Source organism: Ochlerotatus camptorhynchus, unplaced genomic scaffold (genome assembly GCF_037179485.1).
Source record: "Ochlerotatus camptorhynchus isolate MF236.1 unplaced genomic scaffold, CSIRO-AGI_Acam_v1.1 ptg000300l, whole genome shotgun sequence".
NCBI lineage: Eukaryota > Metazoa > Arthropoda > Insecta > Diptera > Culicidae > Ochlerotatus > Ochlerotatus camptorhynchus.
The window spans coordinates 270,242-297,593 of NW_027040788.1; the positions used below are offsets into that span (position 1 = coordinate 270,242).

The following is a 27,352-nucleotide window of genomic DNA, read 5'->3' on the forward strand; positions in this document are numbered from 1 at the left end:
GGGCCACTGCTTTACTGCATCTACACGTCGGACATCCCTCCTCTAGGAGACGGTTGCGTGTTCTTCCTGTTCGCAGATGACACCGCGATAGCCGTCAAGGGTAGGATGCCTCGTGAAATTACGAACAAGCTCCAACGATGCCTTGACACCTTTACTGATTATGCCACCACGTGGAAAATCAAAATCAACGCCTCAAAAGCCCAAGCGATCATGTTCCTTCACAGACAATCGTCAAAACTTAAACCGTCTCCCTCCTGTACCGTAATAATAGGTGGTACAAGGGTCGAGTGGTCCGCTGATGTTACTTATCTCGGGATGTTGTTCGATGAGAAGCTCCTGTTCCGCTCGCACATAGAGAAAACCCTAGTTAAGTGCTCCGCCTTGGTTAGGTGTTTGTATCCGCTCATTTGCCGCAGATCCCGCCTCTCAAGGCAAAACAAACTGGCTGTCTACAAACAGATCATAGCCCCCGCGATCTTCTATGCCGCCCCGGTGTGGGAATCGTGCGCTCAGACCCACAGGAACAAAATCCAGGTTGCACAGAATAGAGTGTTGAGGATGATCCTAGATCGTCCATTCGACACAAGAATAGCAGACCTCCATCAAGAGGCAGAAATTCCCAAAGTAGATTCCAAAATTGATGATATGACAACTAAATTTATTCAAAAATGCAATCTTTCTGAACATGCTTTAATAAGCAATTTGTACATAGTAGGTTAAGTGTATATAGTAGAGTAGGTTAGTTTTAAGCTGTAAATAGTAGTATTAAGTAGTTTCTCTTCAAATTCTAAAAACAAAACAAACCAATCCCACCAAGGTGGTCGACCGTGTACTAAGTCTAGGACTAATTCTGTAAAACAAATTTTGAATTTTGCCCATACCTAAAGATGAAGAAAGCAATTAAATCACTTAGTAAAAATTTATATGGTAATCGTCCAAGTTAAACTAAAATAAAGATCATTTAAACTAAAACTAAAACAAAATAACCATCATTCTTTGTTAGACCGCCAAGCAGGTCAGTTAATTAACCGTAACCGGCAGCTTAAACATTGCCTAGACGTGGCAAGGGAGGCAAACGACTCGGCGAAGGAGGAGCCAAGCGTCATCGTCATTTCCAAGATTGTCGTCAGGATCGTAGTGATAATGCGTATCTCCGGTCTGAGCTACGAGGAAACCCGAGATGTGCTGAAGGTGTTGCGGGAAAACGTCATTCGTGACGCTGTTACCTACTCTGAAGACGCCAAGCGACAGTTAGCTCCGATCATTTTCCCTATCTGAAACGGCCCTTTTCAGGGCCAATAACTAATTTCAAAAGGGATGGTTTAGGATTTCTACTTTTCTACTAAACTTGGCATGAACCAAATTCCTGAAACCAGTAAAATGGTAACAATTAATTCTGAAGCAACTGGGCCGACTCTCTGAGTGCCCATTTCTCGTAGCGAAGCTCAATGCCTTTCCAACCACCGGGTCAACCCGTGTCCAGCAGTAGCCGTAAATAGAAGTATTTATGGTGATCATATCATATAGTTGACACAAAACTGCAGGACTGCCTATTCTTTGCTGCATACAGCATACATATTTACATTTTTTGACAAAACTCAGGCAGTTAGCTTCTTCATTCGCGTTGTTTTCAAAGATCTAAAAGTCATGAATACCTGAGATTTTTCAATGATGTAACATTGAAGAATTACATTGAGAAGATAGAAATTCAAATTAACTCTAAAGCCAGAAAATTTTTGTGACCCTGAAAAGGGCCGTTTGATTTGTCAGATGAGTTCTAATGAACGCAGCATGGCTTTGCTGTTGGCTCACACTCCGGTACGGTTCAGATTGGCAACGATGATAAATGCCCTGAGTTAAAAGCCTACAACTCGAAAAGTGACAAAATTGGGCAATGGTTTAAAGTGTAAGAGTTATACTTTTGACGTAGGATTACGTCTGTGATTTCTTTTTGGGGGTACACTTTGTGAAAACCGAAAATGGAACATGTAAAAAAATTATGAAATATTTTGAACTTTAATAACTCAGTTGCCCCTGAACCAATTTCAATAATTTTACCACCAATCGATCAGAAATATTTCTACGCATCTATTAAATTTGAGACTGTCTCATTTTTCAAAATGTCACTATTGAAAATTACACCAATGTGCAATTGTTGCCATGATAATTAAAATTATCACCGATTGCCTGCGAACAGCGATTTCCCTAACACAAATTTCAAAGTTGAATTCTATCCAGTCTCACCAAATGGTGTTTATTCAGTGGTGGTGTTCTCCAGTACACAACGGAAGGCTGCCTGCAAGCAACGAGCTAGAGCCCACATGAGCATCCATAGACCGCATCGCAGTGGGCCATCTACTTCAAGCGCGTCATACTAAACATTATAATCAGGGAGAACCCCGCTCAAATTCCTATTCCTACACAAAACACAAGCTTTTGCTGCAGTTAACAAATAAGATTTATTATATAAGACCACGTAGTCCTACGTCACCATTGCGTAAAACTCCATTGGGCTGTCCCTTGTAGTTTTTCATAGAAAACTCCGTCTGCGACATAGCTCGATCGGAACTGTGGAAGGAAAAAGCAAAATTGTATGCACGCCTCTTCATAGCACACGCAGCAGATGATACACGTAAATACATGAGGGCTGTCATTTCACCATTCCGATCAAACTATGTCGTCAACCGCAATTGTTGCAACTAAGTTTTTTTTCTCTGTTCGGGACATAAAACCACTGCGACCAGTAATTTGATCTATTGTAACATACCCCGTGTTCTTAGTTTAGTGCATGTCGTTTTACTACATCACTATTGAGAAATGATGAAGTATTCGGTTTTGATACAGTTGTCACCCTTGCCTTCATCGCAAGGAACCGAATCTAACTGAGCGGTTTCGCTATTTATACCCTTCGGAGTGTTGAACCACCCTCTACCGCCCCATTATCAGTCAAAACCAGATTCCTTAGCTACAAAAATAAGCTATGACACCGATAATGACCATGCATTAGAATTATAGTCTTAACCAGTGCTGAGATTTGTCATTGTCATTGACAGACTTTTGCGCGATATTGACAAAATTGTTTTTCACATAGTCAATGATAGACTTGATCCTCAAAAAAAATCTTTGTCAAAATCTCATTCATTTTTTCGTCAATGACAAAGATTCACCTGGTAACAGAAAGGGTAATTTCTTGCATTCTGAGTCACATTATTGTTATCCAAGCTGTTCAGGACGTAGATGCTTGTTCACTTTAATGGCTCTATGTGATTGTTTTCCTCAAGCCATTTAATTTCATTTTAAATTTAGCTAATAAACAAATCAGCACATGTTCGTCACTGACAAAAATGCCACTGACAATTGACATGGTTTGCCTTGACGATGACTGTTAGCTCAAACGAGTGACCAAAGTAGAATTTTGAGTATCACCGTGTATTGTCGAAATTGTGCAGCACTGGTCTTAACCACTTGAAACTAGAGAACAACGAATAGAAGATTAGGAATCACATAGATGAATACTAACTATTTTTTTTCTTGTTTTAAGTTCATCCCCAGTGGATAAAGCCGAGTATTGTCACTATCAACAAGGCATAAGAAGTAACAAGGACTACTTGTTATGCCTTATTGATAGTGACAATACTCGGCTTTATCCACCGAGGATGAACTTAAAACAAGATGCGTTCCTTTGACTAGCTGCGTTCCATTTGGTGAATTTTCACTTAAATTTGACAGATGGAAAGTTTTCAAATAAACCTGCTATTCCAACAGACTTACTTCTGACAGACAAGGAATCAACTTTGACAGACGCTTTCTCGAAAATCGGTCGAACAACAACAAAGGGATTTTCGAACACTTTAATTTATTTTTGAAGTGTCAAATTTATGTGAAAAATTTCCAAATGAAACACAGCCTTAAGATGATTGATTTAAAAGCATTAACATTGAATCCAAATGGGAGATCGAAGTGTGCTGTGCTCGAAGAGAGACATACACGCAGAGAAATGGATTGCACGTTCAACAAAATATTGGGTCAAAATCAACAAACATGTTTGTTATCTGAGGGCTAACAAACAATTTTGTTGATTTCAACCCGGTATGTTTGGCAGCACAATTAATCATCAATAAAAAAAGCGGAATGAGCAATAAAAAAATTCAAATTGGCCACTAAATACTACAGGGGTGCACCAATAAACAAAAAACAAGTTGCAATAGAAATGAAGAAAAAGGCAATGAGCAAATAAAAAGCTTCTTTTAATAATTTGAATGTGAGCGGTAAAAATGGCAAAAAGGGCAATAGTAAATACAATACGCTCAATTAAATAAGGATGAATCTCCACTAAATTAGGAAATTTGAGCACTAAATAACTCACTTTCGTCACCTGCAGTTGAAGATATTTTCCCATAAAAGTGGCAAAATGAGCAATGTCATATTGAATAACAGCAATAAATAAATCTAAAATGTCCCACACAAAGCGCACAGTTATCACTGTTTTAATCCAATTATGCTGTAAAATCGTGATTATTTCCCCAAGAAAAAAAATGAAAATATCTTTTAAAAACTGAAAAAGTTCCAGGAACTAGGAGATAAATGTATGCTTGAACATGAGGATGAGCCATCGTAAGATATGAATCGTTCTTAAAGAAAAGAAAATAATTCATGCAGGAAAGTAAAAATGAGCAATTAAAAACGAACACTGCGCAATACAAAATAAAACAAAATTCCAACGATATCCAGGAAATATTCCTTTAAATTGAAAGTTTATGAGCCAATAACCCAGATCAATTTCCATATGGTATTTTCAAGACAGCGATAAGTAGTGATACTGTGTCTTGGCTAACAAAGTCGATGTCGATAAAGAAGATTAACGAATGTGGGTTTCATTGAAAAAGGTACCATTAAACAAAATCAAAAGAGCACTAAAAACAGCTGTTTGAGCAATATATACGTCACAAAAGAGCACTAGAAAATGCCATTTGAGCAATATAAAGGTAAAAAAAGACACAAAAAGCACAATGAATGTCCCAGGGAAAATTTCAAAAACCGAACAAGAAACGTATAAAATTAGCACTCTGAAAAATAAATTGAGCATTTTATAGGCCATGAAGGTCACTAAGAACGAAAACAATATCTTTTGAAAACCTGCAAATCTTCATCGAACCATAGACAAACAGACATAACACTCGCATCTTGTACATCGAACACGCATTTAACGTTCAATTTAAATATTTGTTAGTTGATAAAACCTCCGTCGGTGGCGTCCATAGTTCATTTCCTTGCGTTTGACGTTTACACACTACTGCCATCTGTTGAGGTGCTACCCGTGACAGTGTTCTCAACAGATGGCGATAATGTGTTAGTTAAGATGGTTTACAGTGGAAACTATTCAATGTGTTATGTCTGTTTGTCTGTGATCGAACTATCGCCTAATTTTTTTTCAACAATCAAATGAAGGCAAGATTAAACTGTGCGCTTTGTGTGGGACATTTTAGATTTATTTATTGCTGTTATTCAATATGACATTGCTCATTTTGCCACTTTTATGGGAAAATATCTTCAACTGCAGGTGACGAAAGTGAGTTATTTAGTGCTCAAATTTCCTAATTTAGTGGAGATTCATCCTTATTTAATTGAGCGTATTGTATTTACTATTGCCCTTTTTGCCATTTTTACCGCTCACATTCAAATTATTAAAAGAAGCTTTTTATTTGCTCATTGCCTTTTTCTTCATTTCTATTGCAACTTGTTTTTTGTTTATTGGTGCACCCCTGTAGTATTTAGTGACCAATTTGAAATTTTTTATTGCTTGTGCTTTGTTAATTAGGGTACGTATATATTTTAGTCGGTATGTTTATTGATTCTACAATCGTGATAGTTATCACCACACCACCACTAGATATGATTGTCGTTACAACAATATTTTTGGTTGGGTCCACAATCATTTTTGTTAAATCAATTCAGCCATAACATTTGATAATGGCACAAAAGCATTTGTAAACAAACTTGGAAAGGTGATAGTTTCCCCTATCCGATGATGTTGTTGATTTGCGTGCGCGTACTTTGGTTCACGTGTAAAGGGCCTTAGAAAGTTGGTTTACAAATGCTTTTATGCCATTATCAAATGTTATGCCTGAATTGTAATGTTTAGTTGAACTGACAATGGTAGGTTAGTTGTGTTACAAACATTTTGTTAACTTAATAATGTTCGGAAAGGATTTTTTTTTTGCTCATAAAGAAAAGTTCATGTTTTGTTTTTTATTGATTTTTTATTGTTATTCTATATTTACATTCAAATTATATTGCTGCCTTGCCCTTACGTGACAGAAGCTTGAGGTCAGATGAATTGTACTTTTCGATCATCGATCTTCCTTTTGCAGAGTGAGTGAGTAGATAGGTTGCCGTACACTCTTCTCGAGATACTGAGGTTTTCTCAACGTTTGCGTTAGGAGCTGACGTATGTGACATGGTCGGAAGACCCTGGACCATGAGAAACAGTACCTGTTATTACGGCGAATAGGAATTGAGGGGGAATAGCAATAACAGTTTTCAAGCGATATTTGGTAATAAATGTTTAAACTATAATAAAACTTTTGAAGAATTCTAATTATTACACATAATTATTGCCAAAGTCGGTTGAACCTATTCCATCCAATTTATGCTACGTTATAAGTGGTTAAAAGTCTTAAGTAATCTGTTAACACATACCTGATTATATCGCCAGTGATTCAGTCCGTGGATAACTTTAGTACTTTCAGCTAGGAAAGGCGCCTGAACTAGATCCTCGATCTCCTTCCTCTCTATAAGCCGGAGCGTAGGCAACGAGTATGTACTTATTTGCTGATAAAAAAAAGCGTCGTCCATTTTTTTATTGGTTTTGGTTTTTTGGGTGTTTTTTGGGTGATACTTACTGATGAATGCGGTAAAAACCTCCAAACACACGTTGAATGACGAGAATGACGATAGCGTGTTGCGCCACTGGTGGCTTAACAACAGGCAGACCGAAATGTGACACTTTAAGGAATGCTTAACACTCATCGAACGATTGCCTCATGCTGATACAGTAGTTCGATGGCCGTTTACTGGAAATTGACTCTTCACAGCTTGACTCAGCCAAAAAGGGTCTGCTAAAAGGGTCGTGGGAAACATTGAATTTATGACATGAGGGATGCACATGTTACACAACGCTGACGCTAACGCGATTTGTTTCTTAATACGAGATAAAGCGAAATTTGAATGGAGGAACGAGCACTTAAAAGTAATAATATTCGAGATTTCGGAAAGACGTGTTGATTGGAAATCTATAACAAATCCTTCTTAAGAGTAGCTTTTATACTCGTCGTCGGTGATGCCGCCGCCGGGATCAAAATCTAGCACCAGCAAGTTGAACAGGAACTTGGTCGTACTTGTTATGTGAAATGAGGAGCTCGGTTGCCTAGTGGCGACCGATTTTGCTTGCTGTGATGTGATGTGAATAGAACCCACCATCAGTGCAAGGATGACCTATGACTGCAGATACTTCACTGGTTGTAAAGTTCTGCCTGATGGTTTGTTGCAGCAGGGTGAATCAACTTCATTGAAGACCTTTGGAAGACAAACGACAAGATGTACGTCTATCAACACGTGACAAGGGACTGGCAAATCCACGAACCCTTGTGCAGTCTACAAATCCTTTGAAACCCTTAGGCTGCCCCCCCCAAACCCAGCATATAATAATGTTTGATTAATGAAATGTATTCAAAAAAGGGTTATTTAGAGCGAACAATCTTCAACTGTAACGTACTCACCAAATCAATATATCCGGGAGCGCATTTCCGATCAGAGCTGGTAAATATCACGGCCGTCATGTGACGATGAGAAAACAGGTCCCTCTCACTATCACGAGACGAAACTACCTATCATTAGCTTTCTTGTCATTTTTCAATGATCAAGCACTCATGAGAATAATTCTTTTGCGGTTCAACATTTCTAACTGATTTAGATGAATTTAAGCAACAGGCATATGTAGTCGGTAGAGTGAATATATTATTAAGATTTTTTTCGGTACAAGTAACTTCAATATCATTAAATGAGCTAGTAATTACGAGGATCACAACACTGTCACGTTCTGTCATGACAGAAAATTCGATGAGATTTTGAAGAAAATCTCTACCATCGTTTTCTCATCCAATGATAGTGACAGAAGTATCTCTGTAAATATCGCGTGAGATCTTTCATTGAAAATGACATTTGCCAGCCCTGTTCCCGATGCTTAATTTTCTCTAGTCATTTTTAAACAATTCCTCCTCCAGCGAATCCAACCACACAATAATTAAATATCACTTTTCTTCTTCATGTCACTCTGAGCACGCATCGTGAAAAAGACCAGCCCCGATCCTTCAAGTGTACATTTTCAGAATGCACGTTAGCGATGATCAGAGCCAGTTGTCTCACAAAGAGCCGTAGACAGAGATAAATAAGCAGCTTGTGAATAAATGCACTTTGATGTTTGGTTCTGGTAGCAGGTTGGGCAAACGGCCTCCAAAAGATTTTGACCGGATCATCAACCAAATAAAGGAAAAAAAAACACAACGACCGACGACTGATCACTTCTTGGATGATTGGATATAAGTTTTGGCACATACTTTAAAGTATTTTTAAACTATAATTGTTCAATTTCCGGAAGGAAGAAATGCAGCTGAAAAAAAAACAACACGTCAGATTTTCAGCGCAGCCTGAGTGGCGACCGATTTTGCTTACTGAGCAGAAAATCATGGGTTCAATCCCATGCTCCTTCACATTATAGAGTTATACTTTAAATCGGCTTTCTTTAATGATATGACATAAAGCGTAATTAAAATTGGTTGGGACAAAATTTGGTTGGGACGGGTACGAAAAAGAAGTAATATTTGAGTTTTAGAAAAGATGTGTTGATTGAAATAATATAAACATTCTCAAGAGCAGTTGTTGCAGTCGGCGGTGAGGTCGGGCCGGGATCGAAACCTAGTAACAACAAGATGAACGGTAACTTGATCGTAATTGTTTTGTGAAATAAGGAGCTCAATGGCCTAGTGGCGACCGATTTTGCTTACTGAGCAGAAGACCGTGGGTTCAATCCTAAGCTCCTTTGCGATATTGAATCGTTAAGACATCAATTCAGCATATCGTTTATCAAAACGAATCCTGCTGCTATCCTTACCCTTTTATCCAACATCCCAGTGATTTCTCGTGAAAGTGCAGATATTCTCGGCTTCCATTAAAGCAACATATTCCTACCCATTTCTTTCTTGATCAGCATTCGAACGTGGCCGGCGAAGGTCTTGCCTAGCTTTAGATCACCAGTATTTACACATTGAGGATGATTGCTAGTCCCAAGCAACGTCTATTGGTTCTCTGTGTAATTACAGCTGATCGGGAAATAACGGAGTTGCATCCTTGAAAAATTTAATTTGTTCCAAAAATCGTGACTGGAGGATGACGAATTTGGGAAAGGATTTATTCCCATGTACATAAAAGAGATTTTATTTTTCTTTAGCGTTCGATACCAATAAAAAACCAACGAACGATTAATTTCTTGAAACATATTTTGCGACGGATATGATTGATGTATCTGAACCGCAGGCCCCCTCCAAATTGAGGGCCCTGGCACTACCGTTAATGCGGCACTGCATCCATTATGCCTAACGATATTAAGGTCTGTACTCGAAAAAAATGCACCAGACAAAAGTGTTCGCTAAAAATTTATTTTAAGTCGGATTTTCTTGAAACTTTCAGGGAATGATCTAATATATATGGATTATGTTTCGGGATAATTAATTTATTCATTTTCCATCGCTGAAACCCAGCACCTTTCCCTTAAGACCCCTCATTACATTTTGTGCAATGGTGGAGTCGACCTTTTTGGTCACTTTCATCCATTCTTTCTTCAACTCCAGTTCGTTCTTAAACACCTTGGACGATTTTCGAACTTTGGCCTTCATTATGGCCCAAAATCTTTCCACCGGACGAATCTCTGGTGAATTTGGGGGGTTGACGGCTTTTGTTACAAAAACAACGTTATTGTCTTTGTACCAATCCAACGTCGATCACGCGTAATGGCATGATGCCAGGTCCGACCAAAATAATGTCTCGCCTCCGTGGGACCGCAGGAAGGGCAACAGACGCTTCTGAAGGCACTCGGTGCGGTAAATTTCGCTGTTGATGGTACCCATTGTGATGTACGGTTTACTCAGTTTACCGCATTGACATATGGCCTGCCAGAGCAAGTATTTTTTGGCGAATATGTCCACTTTCTTCTGCCTTATGTCTTCCGGAACATCAACCCGTGATTTGGCAACGTAGAACTCCAGCCCCGGTATCTGCTTTGCGTCTGCCTTGATGTAGGTTTCGTCATCCATAACCACACACATCGGTTTCGTTAACCACTCTCGATACAGCTTCCTTGCGCGGGATTTGGCCGCCATGTTTTGTTGATCACGCCGGTTTGGTGCCTTCCGGACCTTGAATACACGAAGCCCAGCTCGTTTCATGGTTTGCTGAACGAACCAGGCGGAACACTTTGCCTTCAGAGCCGCGTCGCGAATCGAAAGGTTCGGACTACGCTTGAAATAATCCAACACCTTCCGGGCCTTCACAGGGTCAGCTGTCTTCGATTTTCTTCCACTTCCAGCCCGCCGGTCGGTCGTCTGAGACTCCTTAAACGATTTTACCACCCGAGAAACAGTTGTATGGGTGATTCCCAGTTGTCTTCCGATCCATCTCATGGTCGCAGTCGGATTTTCCATGACGGCCCGCAAAATTCTCCGGCGATTTTCTTCTTGTTTCGATGACATCTCAATAACCACTGAACCGATTATTATGAAATTTTGCACATGTAAACAATTCACTCCAAACTAGTTATACCCAGATTTTCATCCATTTTTACCCACGGATAAAAAAGTTACACACGGATAAAAATGGTGCATTTTTTTCGAGTACAAGCCTTAGTGCCGTTTAACGCACACGCACTAGCCGTGTAAAAATGTTTATTATTTTCATCTGGCTAACCTAAAAATGTATGAAATTAGATCTGTCCTAACGTCCATATGTCTAACGTCTTGCACCCTTCCTGGACCACTGTGCATTGGTTACAGGAGAGATCGACCTCCGAGGGATTGACAAGCGGTGTCTGTTTTTATCAGTTACCATCACAAACAAGGAGTAGCGCTTCAACCCAGTGTAGATGAATTGCGTTTGTTTTGAAAATCTTCGCTATTACGTACGAGCGAAATAAACAAATGGGTTTATTATATATCAACGAATACGCGTTTGTTGATATTTATGTTGAGCAAAATGATTATTTTGAATAACATCGACCCCAAAACCTAAAACCTCGATATTATCATCAATTCAGCATGAGGCAATAATTTGCCATCGATCTGTGTATAAAAACCAACACGACACGTTCTTCAGCGCTATATTTGTATAAAATGAAATTAATCATTTTGCATTTGATCCTCAAAATCATCCCCACCTAGATGAAAACGAATATAAATATAATCAATTAACAACAGAGGCGATAATGAACATCCAGGCACGAATGAAGAAAAACAAATGTTGGCTTCGATACTCAGAGGTTTCCTTGATCAAGAGAAGACTGTTATGTCAAAATTGAAATTCATACAGGTAGTTGGTATATCTGTTAGGGTTGTCTTCATTTTCAGCAAAGTTGAGTGTAGAAGAAATGATTTTTACCAGCACTGTTTTTTCCTTTGATTTGTTTTCCGTCGGTCTTGTTTTCCGTGCTGAGCACCAATGCTACCGACGCCAGGGAGGCAGCTTCCACACCTGGACCCTACCTATCGACCCATCAACGCATGAACCGGGGACCAACGGCTTTACTTCCCTTCCGAAGATGTTATGCCTCAGAACATCCCGGCGGCGCCGACTGGGATTGAACCCAGACCTTCTGGGGTGAGAGGTAATCACGCTTACCACTACACCACCGGCGCCACTTAGCACTGTTGACAAGTTTCAAACTAGAGCCAATACACATCATGCGACACATAAAATTTCATGAGAACTCTAAAACAAACTCATTGATGCTCACATTAAGTAGCCAAGTCGACTTTGGTCAACACCTGGACATGTTGTGAACACCTCCTGGGAAGTGGCTCAAAATTTGATTTAGTAAAAAGGGTTGGATTTCACCATAGGTTTCTATGATTATTGTAGTTACTTTAACCAACTAACGATTTAAAATTGGCTCACTACTTGACTAGCCTATTGGTCCCAAGCAAATCGATTAACGTACCCCATTATAGTCAAAATTCTAGTACTACACTATGTTTGTTTTGATTTGCTATGAATGTTTGACAGATACAATGAGGGGCCCGTGAATTTTCCTATGTTTTGAAGGGTGCAACGATTAGCTTTGGACCGAGGATAGTACCAGAGCTGAGCCAAAAAGTTGAGAACGTTTCTTCGGGACCTTCTGGTCTTAGAGTTACTGCTATGCTTTAACACATTTTAGGTCATAACTACAAAAATCCGATGAAGGTAAGAAAACACTTAAAATGCTTCCTTTGCTTCAAGACCTTAAGGACGTCGCAACAAATATTGATAGATGTGCATCAGCTTATTGACCTTAAAAAAGCGTACTCAGATTTTGTTCAGCAAACAAATTTGTTGCCGGCACCGTTATTTACATAAAATTACATTAAATAAAGCATACTTGTACATTAAGAATGGTAAGTTAATCCCAAGCCCTAGCAATTACGAATTGTACGGTCATAAATTTACCAACCTACTATGGAAACAAAAAAGTGTCAAACCTTACTGTTAACTAAATACTCTTAATGGAAGCGTAGGTGTTAGCTACATAACATCACGTAACCCTACACTGTTATTCATTTTGAAAACATTAAAAAATAACAATGAAAGTACGCCGTAATTGATGGGTAGTCGTTTCCCTAAAACATTCAAATTATTGAGTGGCGAATTAGCTAACGACTAGCTTTGTCATTAGAAAAGTGATACACGGCGTTTCCCAACAGTATCACGCTTGATGTCAGTGCGTTTGTATCAATCAACGGACTACGAGTGTGAATTAGAAATAAAAGTTCGTAATAGCACAACTGGTAACTCACCTTCGGTCTTCAAATAAACACGCTTGATTTTAATAGTTATTCAAAACAACATTCTTCAACACGCATAAAACACAACGCGTCTCCATCGAACTTCAGCTTTTCCCTGGAAAAATCTGGAAACGCCTAGCAGTAGGTAATTCTTCAGCACCATCTACATTCGGATTTTTCCACCGCTTTAAAAGTCGACGGAAAACTATCAACCCCCTTTTCCTATGTCGACGCACACGCAACCCCCGGAGAGCACAACAAAGCCAACCAACGAAATTGACAATCGAACGCACCACCACAAACACCCAATTGACTGCGGGTAAAGGACACAAACAAACAGAACCAAGTTGTATCCTTTTCCAACTCGTTGCACACACCGCCATACAAGGCCACAGAAACACACACACAAACACACGAACACATACGGATGACGGACGGTGGCCCAAGGCTGTGAGCTAGCTGAACCAGCCTTGGCATGACATCCACTGGAACGCACTGTTCAAAGTGGTACAAGATGTGAACCGAACAACTCGTCTGCGCTTCAATTTTTCGCTCGTGCCCATATCTCTGGTCCTTTTGGAGGAAAAGCAGATCCTCGGAAGAAGAAAGTTTTCTGTAATTCGAAAAGTGCATCCGGAGATTTTCGGTTTCGTCTGCTGCAGGAGTGATTAATTTGCGGGTTGGTGGTTCAAAGTTAGTCCTAAGAACGGGGGGAAATTGTCCAGAAAATTAGTGCTGTGGTTCCGAACCAGTGAAGAAAAGTCCATCTATCATCAATGTGATATTCATACATATAGTAGTCCATACAAGTGAAGTCAAAAAGTTGTTATTGCAGAAAGTGATGAAATCGGTCCGAGGCGATCGGATTATCGATTAGAAGACTGCAACTATATTCTTTGGTGCTAAGAAGGAAGAAAAGTTTGCATAGTGCACAAATTCGTGGAGAGAGAATAAATATGAGACTGGAGGTTGTGTTCGGAATCGATTAGTTCCCGTCAAAGGATGACACTGTCACTGTTGCAAACCAAGTTCACGTTGTTACAAGGCAAGAATTGAACAGTCCCATTAGTGATTTCTTCGGTCTATCTGTGGTGTGATCTATAATAAGCCTTCTCCTCCTAGCCATTGGGTGAATATTGACCTCTTTCATCTTATCCCAGCAAAACACACAATCTATCAGTACACTAACGCTGTCCTTTCCATATGAGCTGTGCTAACTAGAGCCCAGAAAGTTGAATCACTATGTGTTAGATCCATTCTGTGGTATTCACTGATAAGTATTATTCACTGAGTTACTGGTTCATTGACGTCTATACTATCAAAAAAAAAGCATAACAATCATTTTGTACTGAATGTTTCATCGAGGCCGTGTACACATAGTTCTCATCTAACGTTTTAAGATTTAGCAACAAAGAAGGGACCCCTTCGCAAGCTTCCCAGATAAGCGCGCAGAATTGTTACGTTAGTCTCAATGCTTGATGTTTGATCTCGTTACCAACCACGCGTTCGCTCATACTGACATATACCTCCATCCAATGAAGCTGAAAGGCAATTTGTAGAAAATCGATATTTCTCTCGCTTCCATTCTCGCATTAAGAATACACCTACACACATTCGGGCGGACATGTTCAGCAGTGTTGACCATTGTTGCAGGTTTTGGAACGGATTTGCATTAAGTTTTCGGCTAGTTTTCTTCGGAATTTTTTTTAAGGTTCAACAGCTACAGCTACATTTGATGTTTCAAGATGATCCAGTTTTCTGTTTGTTTCTAAATGCACACAGAATAGGCTTTATATAAGCATGTTCCGAAAAGCGTGTCGCAGTTTTCAAACTCTGCTCATCGAAATGCAGCATAAAATGACTATCTTGAAGTCGGAAATTAAGTGCGATCTAAATGCAAAGTACAGTTCTTGACGTGGATAGTGATAATTTCATCAGAACAGCTTGAAAGGCTGAAAAATAAGAACGCCAAGATGGATTGACAGCAATTAAACTCAAGGACGGCTGCAAACACACTGGAAGAAAGCATGTCTAGGATTCTACCATTAGACTGGAAGGCGGGGACGACCTCAGCGTGGTCGTTAGTAACCATAACTTTCATGTCAAAGTCACGAGTTTAAATCTCATCCCCGAACAAGTCTCGAATGATCCAAAAGTGTTAAAGTTACTATAATAGCAATAATAAAAAAAAATAATCTTGGTGGTATATCTAGACTGCTTTCATGGGCGTACCCAAGTTGTAAAATAGAGGAGGGCGTTCTCAAGCAACCGATAAATATTAAAAAATGGCACTAATCTGTATCAATGATTTAATTTAGAGCTGATATGCCAAAATAGCAAAATCACCATAAGGCACCATCCATTTAATACGTCACACTCTAAGGAAGGAGGAAAAGGTGGAGTTTGCAAATAAGTGTCAATCAATTGATTAGGTATACGAAAAACGTGACGAAAGAAAGGAGGCGGGATGATTTTCCCTAAGTTTCGCATTACGTACTTAATCCATGCTCCCTAATGTCTTTGTCAAACTTCTATGTAATCGTTTGTAAAATGTTCGTGAGAAAGAACTCAAAACAACGCACCTATATTTCAAAACAATTGCGGTGCTCATAAAGACTGTAGTGAGACACACAAAAATGGTCGCCAAAAATTAGGAAATAAACTACAACATGGTTAGGTTTCTACTTCATTGCTTTATTGGATCTCCGCTCCATAACCGAATGCCCACACCTTGTCCTTAACACCACTCATAAGGTTTTGGGCAATGGATGGGGCCGACTTCTTTTGATACTTTTACCCACTGTTTCTTCAAAGCAAGCTCGTCTTCATGATGGCCCAAAACTTCCCAAGTAACCAAAAGTTCCGCATTCAACGATTAAACTCACTTCCAAGTTCCATAAAGTTCCGGCAGAACCTTCAAGTTCCATAAAGTTCAAATAAAGTTCCGACAGAACTTTCAAGTTCCATAAAGTTCACATAAAGTTCCGACTGAACCTTCAAGTTCCTACTGAACCTTCAAGTTCCGACAGAACTTTTAAGTTCCATAAAGTTCACACAAAGTTCCGACTGAACATTCAAGTTCCGTAAAGTTCAAATAAAGTTCCGACAGAACTTTCAAGTTCCATAAAGTTCAAATAAAGTTCCGACAGAACTTTCTTCCCAAGCAACTAAAAGTCCCACATTCAACGATAAAACCCACTTTCAAGTTTCATGAAGTGCATAAAAAGTTCTAACACATCATTCTGGCTACATTAGAAGCTATAGAAAGCGCACGAGGAACTCCAAGCTCTAAAAAGTTCCGATGCGTACTCCTAGCAACTTAAAGTTAAAAAAAAACCAAAAAGCATCCCTAAGCATTTCTTAGGAACTTCAGGCAAGGCTGAAAAGATGGCCACAACAAAGTTCCGAACAAGTTCCCAGTGGAACTTCTTAGCAACTTTAAAGTATCTCAAAAGTTCACTGAGGAACTTCTTAGGAACTTGAAAGTTTCTTAAAAGGTCCGTCATAGCCCGCATGAAGCAATCTGCACAAGTTTTTATTAGTAACAAAATTTAATGTACGTAAATCAGTGGCTCAAATAAATCATAATTCTTATATTTATGCAGTGCATCAATATTCTATACTAAACAAAAGAGCAATTTCCTGGATTCGAACCCTTGTATTCGGCATGGGAACAACGAACGCTAACCACAAGTGTGTTGGAAAACCATGCGGGCAAACACCAATTTAAAGTTCATCAAGGTGTTGTGTTTCGTATTCAAGTCAGTCAGCTGGCACTGAAAACTCCAACAGTAGGCGGGACAACAGCTCACTTTAGTATATTTCAGATGACGTAGCGGTTTATGCTAGGGCTCTCACGCAGAAGGACTGGGTTAAATCTTCAAACAGCTCCAATACTACTACTAATGCTGATAAATCAATACACGTTCATACTTGCCTTTAGAAATAACTTTCATAAAGACCTGACTTTAGAATTAACGTTCATAAAAGTGCGAACTAAATATAGAATTGGTGTAGACGACAAAAACCTTTTTTAACTGATTTTCTGAAAGTTCCGTTCAAGTTCCACCAGAAGCTGCTTAGAACGCTCAATTATGGTACCGGAACTTTCAAGTTCTTGTAACGGCTTAAAAATAAGGATGCTTAGAATTCTATAGACCACCTTCAACCAAGCTGCTTAAGCCACAAATAGCCTTTTATCAGAACTTTTTGTTACTTGGGTTCTCAATGGGGCGATGCTCCGGTGAGTTCGGTGGGTTGACGTCTTTTGGTACAAGAACAACATTGTTGTCTCTGTACCAGTCTAACACCGGCCGCGCGTAGTGGCAGGATACCAATACCAGCCAAAACAGCGTCTCACCTCCGTAAGGCCGCAGGAAGGGAAGGAGGCGCTTCTGGGGCACTCGCCCCAGTAGATCTGACCGTTGATGGTACCCGTCGTGATCTACGGCTGGCTCATCTTGCCGCACCGGCGAATTTGTACACCTTCTTCTTCCTTACTTCCTCAGGAACGGCCAACCGTGATGTGGCAACGTAAAACTCTTGCCCCGGTAACTTTTTTTTTCCTTTGGTTTGTTTTTTTCCGTCGATCTTGTTTTCCGTGCTGAGCACCAATGCTACCGACGTGCCAGGAAGGCAGCTCCCACACCTGGACCCTACCTATCGACCCATCAACTCATGAACCGGGGACCAACGGCTTTACTTCCCATCCGAAGAAAGGCGTGATCAGAGATGTTATGCCTCAGAACATCCTGGCGGCGCCGACTGGGATTGAACCCAGGCCTGCTGGGGTGAGAGGTAATCACCCTTACCACTACACCACCGGCGCCGTTAATGCCCCGGTAGCTGCTTTGTGTGCGCCTTGATGGAAGTCTCGTCGTCAATCACGACGTACCTTGGTTTCGTCAGCCACTCCCGGTACAGCTTCCTGGCGCGGGTTTTGGCCACCGTGTTTTGTTTATCGTTCCAGTTCGGTGCCTTCCGGACCTTGTAGACGTAAATGCCGGAATGTTTATCATATGGAAACATCAAATTTCTTGACCACATCGCGGATCAAAAGAATCAGCCGACGCTTAAACAGACTTAACACCTTCCTGACCTTCACCGAGTCAGCTGCTTTTGGTTTACTGCCGCAGCCTGTCTGCTCTTGCTCCGACGCCATCTCGATAACCACTTGACAGATTGTGATAAAATTCTGCCAGCGTAAACATTACACTCTTAGCTAGTTTCAGCCAAAATTTTATCAGTTTTCAACCACACGCCAAAAAGTAACAAACTAATCAATGTGTCTCACTTTTTTCGAGTTGTCTTTATAAAGCCGATATAAAGGTCCGTTTAGACTATCCGATTTCTTAGTCTGATTTTGACCGCTGCAATAATGAAAAATCTGCTCGATTTTCCTTTCGACACAGTTTGTCGAACCCCCCTGTTTGCTGGTGTTCACACTGCTTGCACATGTCGAAAGAATTGTCAATTTAGATTTCAAAACAAAATTGTATGCGGAATCAAAATTAAATGCTTCCATAATGAATTACCGGAAAATTTGCTCTAGCTTTGGCAGGCGTATTTGCGTTTAGTATCTTAAATAAAATGAGTGGTTTAGTAAATGGTTGCTCAGAGGAAACACCAGCAGAGATCTGGCTCATCTTGTCCTTCAAAAATTGCGATATTTAGACTAAACAGGATTTCAAAACTTCGCCAGAATGTCAATACCAACATTCGACAAGCTTTTGGGAAAAGTTCTCTACAGATCAACATACATGATTCCTTGAGTTCTGAAAATAATTGTTAAAATCTCAATTCTGCATATTTCTCTGAAAACCTTCGGACGTTCCTGATGTTTTATTTCTGTCTCTGGTAAAATATCTTTGATAATCAACAAACTTGCCTGAAGATCTGCAAATTCCTCGGTAGTTGTGCAGATTTCTTAGAAGTCCTGTGTGTCTCTAAAAGATGTGCCAATTTCTCTATACAAAGTTCCTGAATCCATGCAGATTTAAGATCCTTAAATATCAACAATTATCTGTGATGTTCACTATTATATAATTTTCGCTGTAGATTATCAGGATTCAATTAATATCTGCAAATATCTCTGAACATCTACGCAATTCCCTTGAGTATAAAAAAAAATATCAAGGAATTTTTGAGCTTCCTGGAAATTTAAGAAAGTTCTCTGAACATCTACTAATTTTTCTTAAGTTGTGCAAATATCTATAAAGATAAGCAAACTTCCCAGGAGTTCTGTAAATTTCACTTAAAATCCAAGAACCTCAATAAAATTCTACAGATTTTTCAGTTGATCTTCTCTAAAGTTCTGTACATTTCTTTGTGGATTCTTGGACTTCCATGAAGTTAAATTCCTTAAAGCACTACAAATTGTCTGAAAATATTTGAATTTCTCTGAAGTTGTGTAAATACTTCTAAAGATCGGTGAACTTTCTAGAAGTTTTGTGAGTTTTGCTGAAGTTTTGCCATTTTTTTCTAAAAATGTCCGAACTTCCTGAAGTTCTACAGACTTCTTTTAAGGCCTACGGACTATTCTAAAGTTCTTTATTTCTGCAAAATCTTGGACTTTCGTACTTGGCTAAGATTTATTTTTGGAATTGGTACTTTTCTGAAACACTGAATCACTTAATGTCTCTGAAGGTCTGCAAAATTCCTTGCAGTTCTACAGATTTCTCTAAATATCTACTCACCTGAAGTTTTGCAAATATCTTTAAAGTTCTGTAAAGTTGTCTGAAGCTCTGTAGTTTTATTCTCAAGATCTGCGAATAACCTTGATGCTTAATAAATTTCTCAGTAGATCTACAAACTTGTCTGCAGTTTTGTAAATTCCTCTGTAGGCTCTCGGGCTACCCTGAACATCTAAAAATGTTCCTGCAGATCTTCTAAAGTACCTAAAGTTCTCAAAATGTATCTGAAAATAGTTGAGCTTCCTTGAAGTATTGAATGTTTCTCTCAAGATCTACAACTTTCCCTGAAATCATATAAATATTTGTTTTCAAACCGCTGAACTTCCCTGAAGTTCTGCAAATTTTACTGAAGATACATTAAAATTTCTGACATTCTCAGCTGCACTCTTTCTTGAAGATCTAAAAATTTATCTGAGGATCTATGACCATTCTTGTGTTTTTCCTAAAGTTCTGTAGCTTTGATTTGAAAATCTAGGAACTAGATCTTTTGTGAAATTATTTACACTTCACAGTAGATTCTTGAACTTTTCTGATGGTCTGCGAAGTTCCCTGGATATTAACCAAAATATCCCTTACAGTTTTAAAAATAGATCTGAAAATATTTAAGCTTGCTTGAAGTTTTGAAAATTTATTTGAATTTTCTGAAGATTTACGATGTCTCTTGTGATTTTTTTTCTGAATTTCTGCAAATTTTCTTTAATTTCTTTAAAATTTTCTGAAGTTTTGTAGTTCTGTTCTCAAGATCTACGAACTACCGTGAAGCTCGACAAATTTCTCAGTAGATCTCCAAATCTCTCTGACGCTCTAAAAAATTCTTAGTAGGCACTTAGACCTGCTGTCTGGCATGCTTATTATTATATAATATATACTTCGTATTATATAAACACTGTTTTGTTGACGGCCGAGCACACTGGAAAATAAAAATCAGTCAAATTATACACATTGAATAGTGAAATCGGTTAACCTTGCTGCTGGATGTCATCAAAACACAAATCAAATCCTTGAAATATTAGAAGCAAATCAATGTTTTCATTTCACTTGCGGCTATTTTGCTGAATGAGTCGAATGCAAATTAACCACAAACCTATTACGTTCGACAAATCAAACGTCAAATCTAATCATTATGTCGAAAAAGTGTGAACGCATTCGAACATTGCATCCGACAAAATTATCGAGCGGACTCGAATCAGACAGTCTAAACGTACCTTAATACCCCGGACAGACTATGACTTATATCATGTAATATAGGCTGTCTTGCAATGAGCACTCATACATCTATTTTTCACTGGAAATCCTATGTATGAGTGCTCATTGCAAGACAGTCTATATTACATGATATAAGCCATAGTCTGTCCAGGGTATAAGGCTTCATTGTTTCCAAGGTTTGTAAGCACCAAATAATGCAGATTTAAAGCTAGTTAGCATCAGCAGTGCTGACTATATTATATTAGCACTAGCAGTGCTGAAATGAAGCCAATTTAACCCATTTTCTTCTGAGAATTATTTCATGAAACTTTTTACACTTTGTGTTAGAATTACAAAACTACAAAAGTGCTAATACCAAGAAATGTTTGAAAAGGGTATTTTTGTTTATGCCTAGGACGTTCAAATTGTTCAGAAGTTCTGGTATACATACATCTGTATATGTGATATACAAATAGCATAATTCAATATAGGAGGCATAATAAATTCTTCAAATTGTTCCGGAGAATTCAATTTTAAGTTCTACATGCTATATAAACTTTTTTTTGTATTTCTCAATTTAATTTACAAATTCGTAGAGCTTCGTGGGACCTCATAAGATCATGAAAGATACATAGATATGCTCTAAAACTATTTTTGATTTTCCAAATGATCTTGGAGTTCAGATATTGATGTCTGACGATCATCAACGAAGTATTGTGCGATGTCTCGGCAACAATTTTGAACCTGTAGAGCTTCAAGGAGCCCCATATCATCATGCAGGATATGTTGTTGTCATAAGAGGTCTTGATCTACTTAACAAAGACTTGTATGTTATCTGAGAGCATAATGTTGGACATAAGTTGTATTAGCAGAATACCTAAAGGTTCTCCGAACCACTTGAAACCTTGAACTTATGCAGACTCAACGAGGTATTGTACAATATTCTGACTTAATTTGTGATCCCGTAGAGCTTCTAGGAGCCATATAAAATCATGCAGGGTATACAGTTTGTAGTGAAAAAGTATTTTAGGTTCTCCAAAAAATTCTGATGTTAGGATCTTGATGCTCTACGTGCTTAGTAAGGTCGATTTGCCAAAATATCCATATAAACTCTAAACCATTTGTACGATTTCTAAACCTTCATCAATCTTTACCATTTTTGCACAGAATCATATTTTGTGATTATCAATTAAACTATAAATCTAACACATTTTTTAATGAACCACCCTAGTGTAATCGTTGTTCATAAGATGATAGGTTAGAGGTATTATTCCAAGGTAATCCTCGTAAAGCATACCTGACGATACGTTACTGAGCTCGTTCGATTCGTAGTACATGAACAGCGTGATAGGGAGCCTAAATCAGTACGGCATATTCTGCAGACACAACGGACTAGTGAACAATACAGCGACTTCATAGCATAGACGTCGTCGAAATATACTGTTTTGTGACGAATGCATCCAAGCATCGGATATATTTTGACAACTGTCATCGAGATGTGCTCATCGAAACGCAACTTCCTGTCAAGAATGACTTCTTAATCCTTGATCAAACTGACTCTTTCTAATGGCGATAGCAGCAGCATATGGTCGTACACAATTAGGGACATTATACTTCTCAACATTAGTATGCATTCCATTTACCTGACACCAGACAGACAGTCCACAATAGATTGTATCGCCCGGATAGTTTCCAAGTCGTCCGTTTACAATATTTTTTAAGGGCACACACATTACCGCATAGCTTAACGAATAATATGAATACCAATGGACGTAGATGACTTCCTTGTGGCACAACTGGCAGATTCCCAAACTCACCGGATTTAATACCATCTAATCTAATCTAATCTAATACAAACGCAGCCAGTACGAGAAAGCATCCTGGAAAATGATTAGGTTAGATGAGGTTAAATATTTTTGCTTGTCTAATTGATGTTTACAGCATACCTTAGATATGATATAAACATCAATACGGCCAGGCCTACTGCGTTGTATTTGCCGCAAAGGTGATTCTTGGAAATGAATGGGAACATTTCTTGAATCTACAGGGGTGGAAGGATGCGTGGACATACCGTACCAAACGCTCCGAATTACTATGTGTAGTTGTGTGTAATGTGGAAATATTTGTACAATATTGAAAAATCATAAAATAATGCAATGGAAGGATTTACCGAATTTTCTCCTATGTACCACAACACATTGCTTGTTGAGCAGAAAAACGAACCACTTTTTGATTCACCGACACTTTCCCTTCTGTTCTGTGATTTCGTGCTTCACGCGGCAATTTCCTTCCGTAGATCGTCCTTGGTCGGTTTTAACCTTTTCTTTAGTAGGGAAAATGGATGTAATGTCGGCCTAAATGTCCCTAATTTGGGCCCACACATAAATTAAACAATCGACTTAATTTGCAATAGCGACCAAAAATATCCATTAGTACCGTCCCAATGTTCATCTAGATAAAATTGATAAATAGCAGATTTTTAGCGATGGGCCCAATGTTAGATCCATAGGCCAACATTAGAGCCATTTCCCCTATGTCCTGATTATAGCACTTTTTGCTCGTTTTCACGCTGCTAAAACGACAATAATAATAATAAACTTCTACCAGTGATCGATGTTGTCTAAAACACCGAAGGGAAAACTCGAAACCAGAACTATTCGCAAACTTTATCAAATTAATGATACCACCGCTAAAAATTTTCATTCTTCAAGTATTACACGACCGAAAAAGAGTTTTTAGACGAAAACACACAGACAAGCTAGTAAAAATCGTGACAGGAGCAGAAGAAACTCAACCATTCGCGAGCAGAACCTACTTCAATCCTTCACTCACCGGATTTAATACCATGAACCTTAACAGAAGCTTAGCGGGACGGCAGGTATAATTTCAGCCTATTTATGATCCAGGAAGTTAGATTCAAAAAAATAAATGGCAAGATAGGCACCTTTGTTGAACTCTTTCGAAAAATCAACATAAATGGCATCCACTTGTTGCCGGTTTTCGATTCTGTTGATGAGCATGTTGGTGTATGACATTAGATTCGAAGTAGTCGAGGTTTTTTTTATTACGAATCCGTGCTAAAACTCTGAGATCACACTGCACAATCGGATACTGTGCGGCTTGAAGCAAATTCTAAAGCACTTTTGCTAAGCAGTTCAGAATGGATATCGGTTGGTACGCTGTGCACGTTGCCTGTGTTGTAAACGGGAATGATTGACGCAAGCTTCCAGACTAAACGAAAAATACCGACCGGTGGCGATACATTCATAATCAATCGCTACACAGGTGTGAGGATCAAAGCCTGTCGATGCGTCACGGCTTACATATACCAGGCTTGCTACTGCGCTCCCGATCCTGTAATTTTGTGTGTGACGTCATCAGAATCGGGGAAATAAACAAACATGTTTTCATTGTCAATATACATAAATTTTCAAACTTTTCTAATGAAAATTATACATCTGTGGTGTAAAAATCATGTTTTCTTTATTATCGAGACTTTCAGCCGTGGGTAACCAAGTAACCAACAAGCCCGCTAATTCACCTTTTTGCAATATAAGGCTGATACACGGCTAACATAGGGCATGCTAACAACAATCAATACGAAACTAACGATTTAAAATTGGCTCACTACTTGACTAGTCTATTTGTCCCAAGCAAACGATTAACGTACCCCATTCTAGTCGAAATTCTACTACTACACAATATTTGTTTTGATTCACTATGAAAGTTTGACAGATAAAATGAGGAGTTAGTTTATTTTGCTATGTTTCGAGGGGTGAATCCAGCTGAGCCAAAAAGTTGAGCACGTTTCTTCGGGACCTTCTAGTCTTAGAGTTACCTCTATGATGCTAAGGTTTATATTAGCAGCATATTAGCCTTATATTGCAAAAAAGGCGAATAAGCGGGCTTGTTGGTTACTTGGTGTAAAAAGCAGATAATGTTCTCGATAAACTCATTAAATGCAATGGAGAATGCAACAACAATTGTTGCCTCTTTCTCTCGAATGTGGTATCCGTGGTGATGATTTTCTGAGTCTCAGCAAATTTCTGTTGAAGAAAAGGCTTTCCACCTCTGTTCCCACCTCGTAGGATCTCATCGGGTACCGTAAGAAAACCCCCCGAACCTGCTCAACCTTGTGTTGGATGTTCGATGATAGGGAAATGCCGAGACACGAAGCTATCAGGATCCTCTACAACATCAAATGCAAAATCTAAGAGCTACTTGAGTTCTGGGTTTGCCACCATGTGCCAAAACCGGGATGTATTAAAATACCGTCTGGTACGTCCAAAACCCGAGAACTGAAATACAAATGTTCCCTTCTGCACTATTTACTTTAACGATTCTGATGACGTCACTGGCCCCCTGCCGATAAACGTCTAATGTCAAAGATGAATCACCCCTCGGCGAAATTATGGCGAGCGTAATAAGCTTGATACTTCTGTCGTCGTCTTTCCTGCGTTTGGATTTTATTACAAAAATATATTATTAAAACTAATTTTAGGAGGATTAGGAACAGTTCGAAAGACCTACATCTGATCGAAAATTCAAACGAATTCTTTCAGATATTATAACATTATATAAGTTATATATTATATTAGGACTATTTGGAATTATTTTCAAGAACCACACCTGATCAAAATATCAAATGAAGCCCTTCAGATATTCTCTCATCACATTAGGTTGATCAAGAATTTTTCTGACCTTCACCTGATCACAATTCATTCTCCCACCGTATCAGATTGATCAGGAATTATTCTAATCATAACAGGATACTAAGGGATCAATCTCTAGACATTCAGCCAGAATGCCTTCCTCTTATCATAGCAAGAGCAGGGCATCACAATATCAGTTTCAATCAATGAAATCGATGCGACGAAGGGACTGCAAGTTCTCGTTTTTCCATTGAAGGCGAGCAGCTTCGCATCATTCTTGCATCTCAATCGGCGTCTACAAAGAAATTTTCAATCGTTTTTATCTCTCTTTCTTAAGTCCATTGCTTCATTTGTGCTTCCTTCAAGCTTCGGTGAACCCGAAGAGTGAAAAAGCGCTCGACTTCGATCAGCTCGTCTTTCATGAGGTACATCGATCGAAGTTTCATGACGTATATGACGGAAATTGAAAATATATTTGTATTCCTTCTCCATTCACATATTGAAAAAAAAGTAAAGAAAACGGAGCATAATGCACATTACATAAATTGACAGAGTAGGTGATAGAGAGCATATCGGCGAAAGGAAATTTAAATTAAATTGCTGTGCGGCTCGAAAATCGACGTTACTTCCATTGAAAGGAAGTGAGCAAAGCAAAATGAGGAATAGTTAAAACTATATCCTTTAGCTTATCATGATTATCAAAAATTATTCTGCAGACCTTCAGTGCTTAAGATATGCTTTAGATTGATCAGAATTTTTTTTTTGAGGACCAACAACTAAAGAGGGTTATTGAAAGTGTTAATGTCTAGAAAAAAAAATAGAATATGATGTTCATAACCACATGTCAGTGGGGTTCCAATATGTACAAGTTCTTCTACATCTTCCTAATATAGCCCATCCAACCAATGTTGTAAATACTCATTTCATATTAATAAATATTTTTCAGAATTGCGGAATTATTAGATATTCGGATCATATTAGAATCAAGGTTGCAAATACTCATTTCAGCTAAAATAATGTTTTTCGGAATAATAAAACCAAAAGATGGTACGATGGCATGTTTTACTTGTAACAAGAAGAGGTTACAAAGTATGCGTTTGAAACATAAAACCAGTAAATTTTGCTTTCTATGAGTCACAATCAAGGCTCTACAATTTCGAAGCTCTAAAATGAACTCGTGTTTTGTTTCTCTCATACATACGTGTTCGACACTTCATTTCTATAACGCCTAGCTAGACTATCAGCAAGAAACGAAAATAAAAAAGCAGGACGCTTAGAAGGAAAGGCTGGCTGTGGAACTTCTCGTCGTTGCTTTGCTCATCGCTTTCAATGTAACTAACGTCGATTTTCTAGTTAAACGAACCTCATTATGGCTTTCAATCCCCTTTCATGAACACTCTATCACCGCTTTTTCAATCTGTTTAAAATGCGTTATGTTCCGTTTTCGATCATTTTTTTTAGATAAATATGTGGATGGAAGATAAATTAAAAATATGACGTATAATCTTCAAGTGTTCTGACGTGAGAAATGCTTTAAATGTGTTATTTCATTTTCCGTCATATACGTCATGAAACCTCTGTTGATGTGTTTCATGAAAGAGAAAACTATCAAAGTCGAGCGCTCTTTCGCTCATCCGTTTCGACGAAGCTTGAAAGGAAGACCAATGGAGCGACGGGAGAAAGAGAGACAAGCGATTGAACATTTGTTTGTGCATGCCGACTGAGGTTTTAGAATGCT

General features: G+C 38.7%; 1 protein-coding gene across 2 annotated transcripts in view; it reads left to right on the top strand.

Moving 5' to 3' along the window:
- The first annotated feature begins 13,596 nt into the window (after positions 1–13,596).
- Positions 13,597–27,352, top strand: part of LOC135706986 (solute carrier family 41 member 1) — a 174,363-nt gene continuing 160,607 nt past the window's right edge. The window contains exon 1 of one of the 2 annotated variants that reach the window (XM_065228693.1): positions 13,597–13,764. Coding sequence is in view for 1 of the 2 variants with exons in the window: in XM_065228694.1 (XP_065084766.1) it covers positions 14,088–14,130 (43 nt within the window). In the remaining variant the exon portion in view is untranslated. Of the gene's footprint in view, positions 13,765–13,891; positions 14,131–27,352 lie in introns of those variants that run through there. The other variant, XM_065228694.1, reaches the window with a different exon arrangement.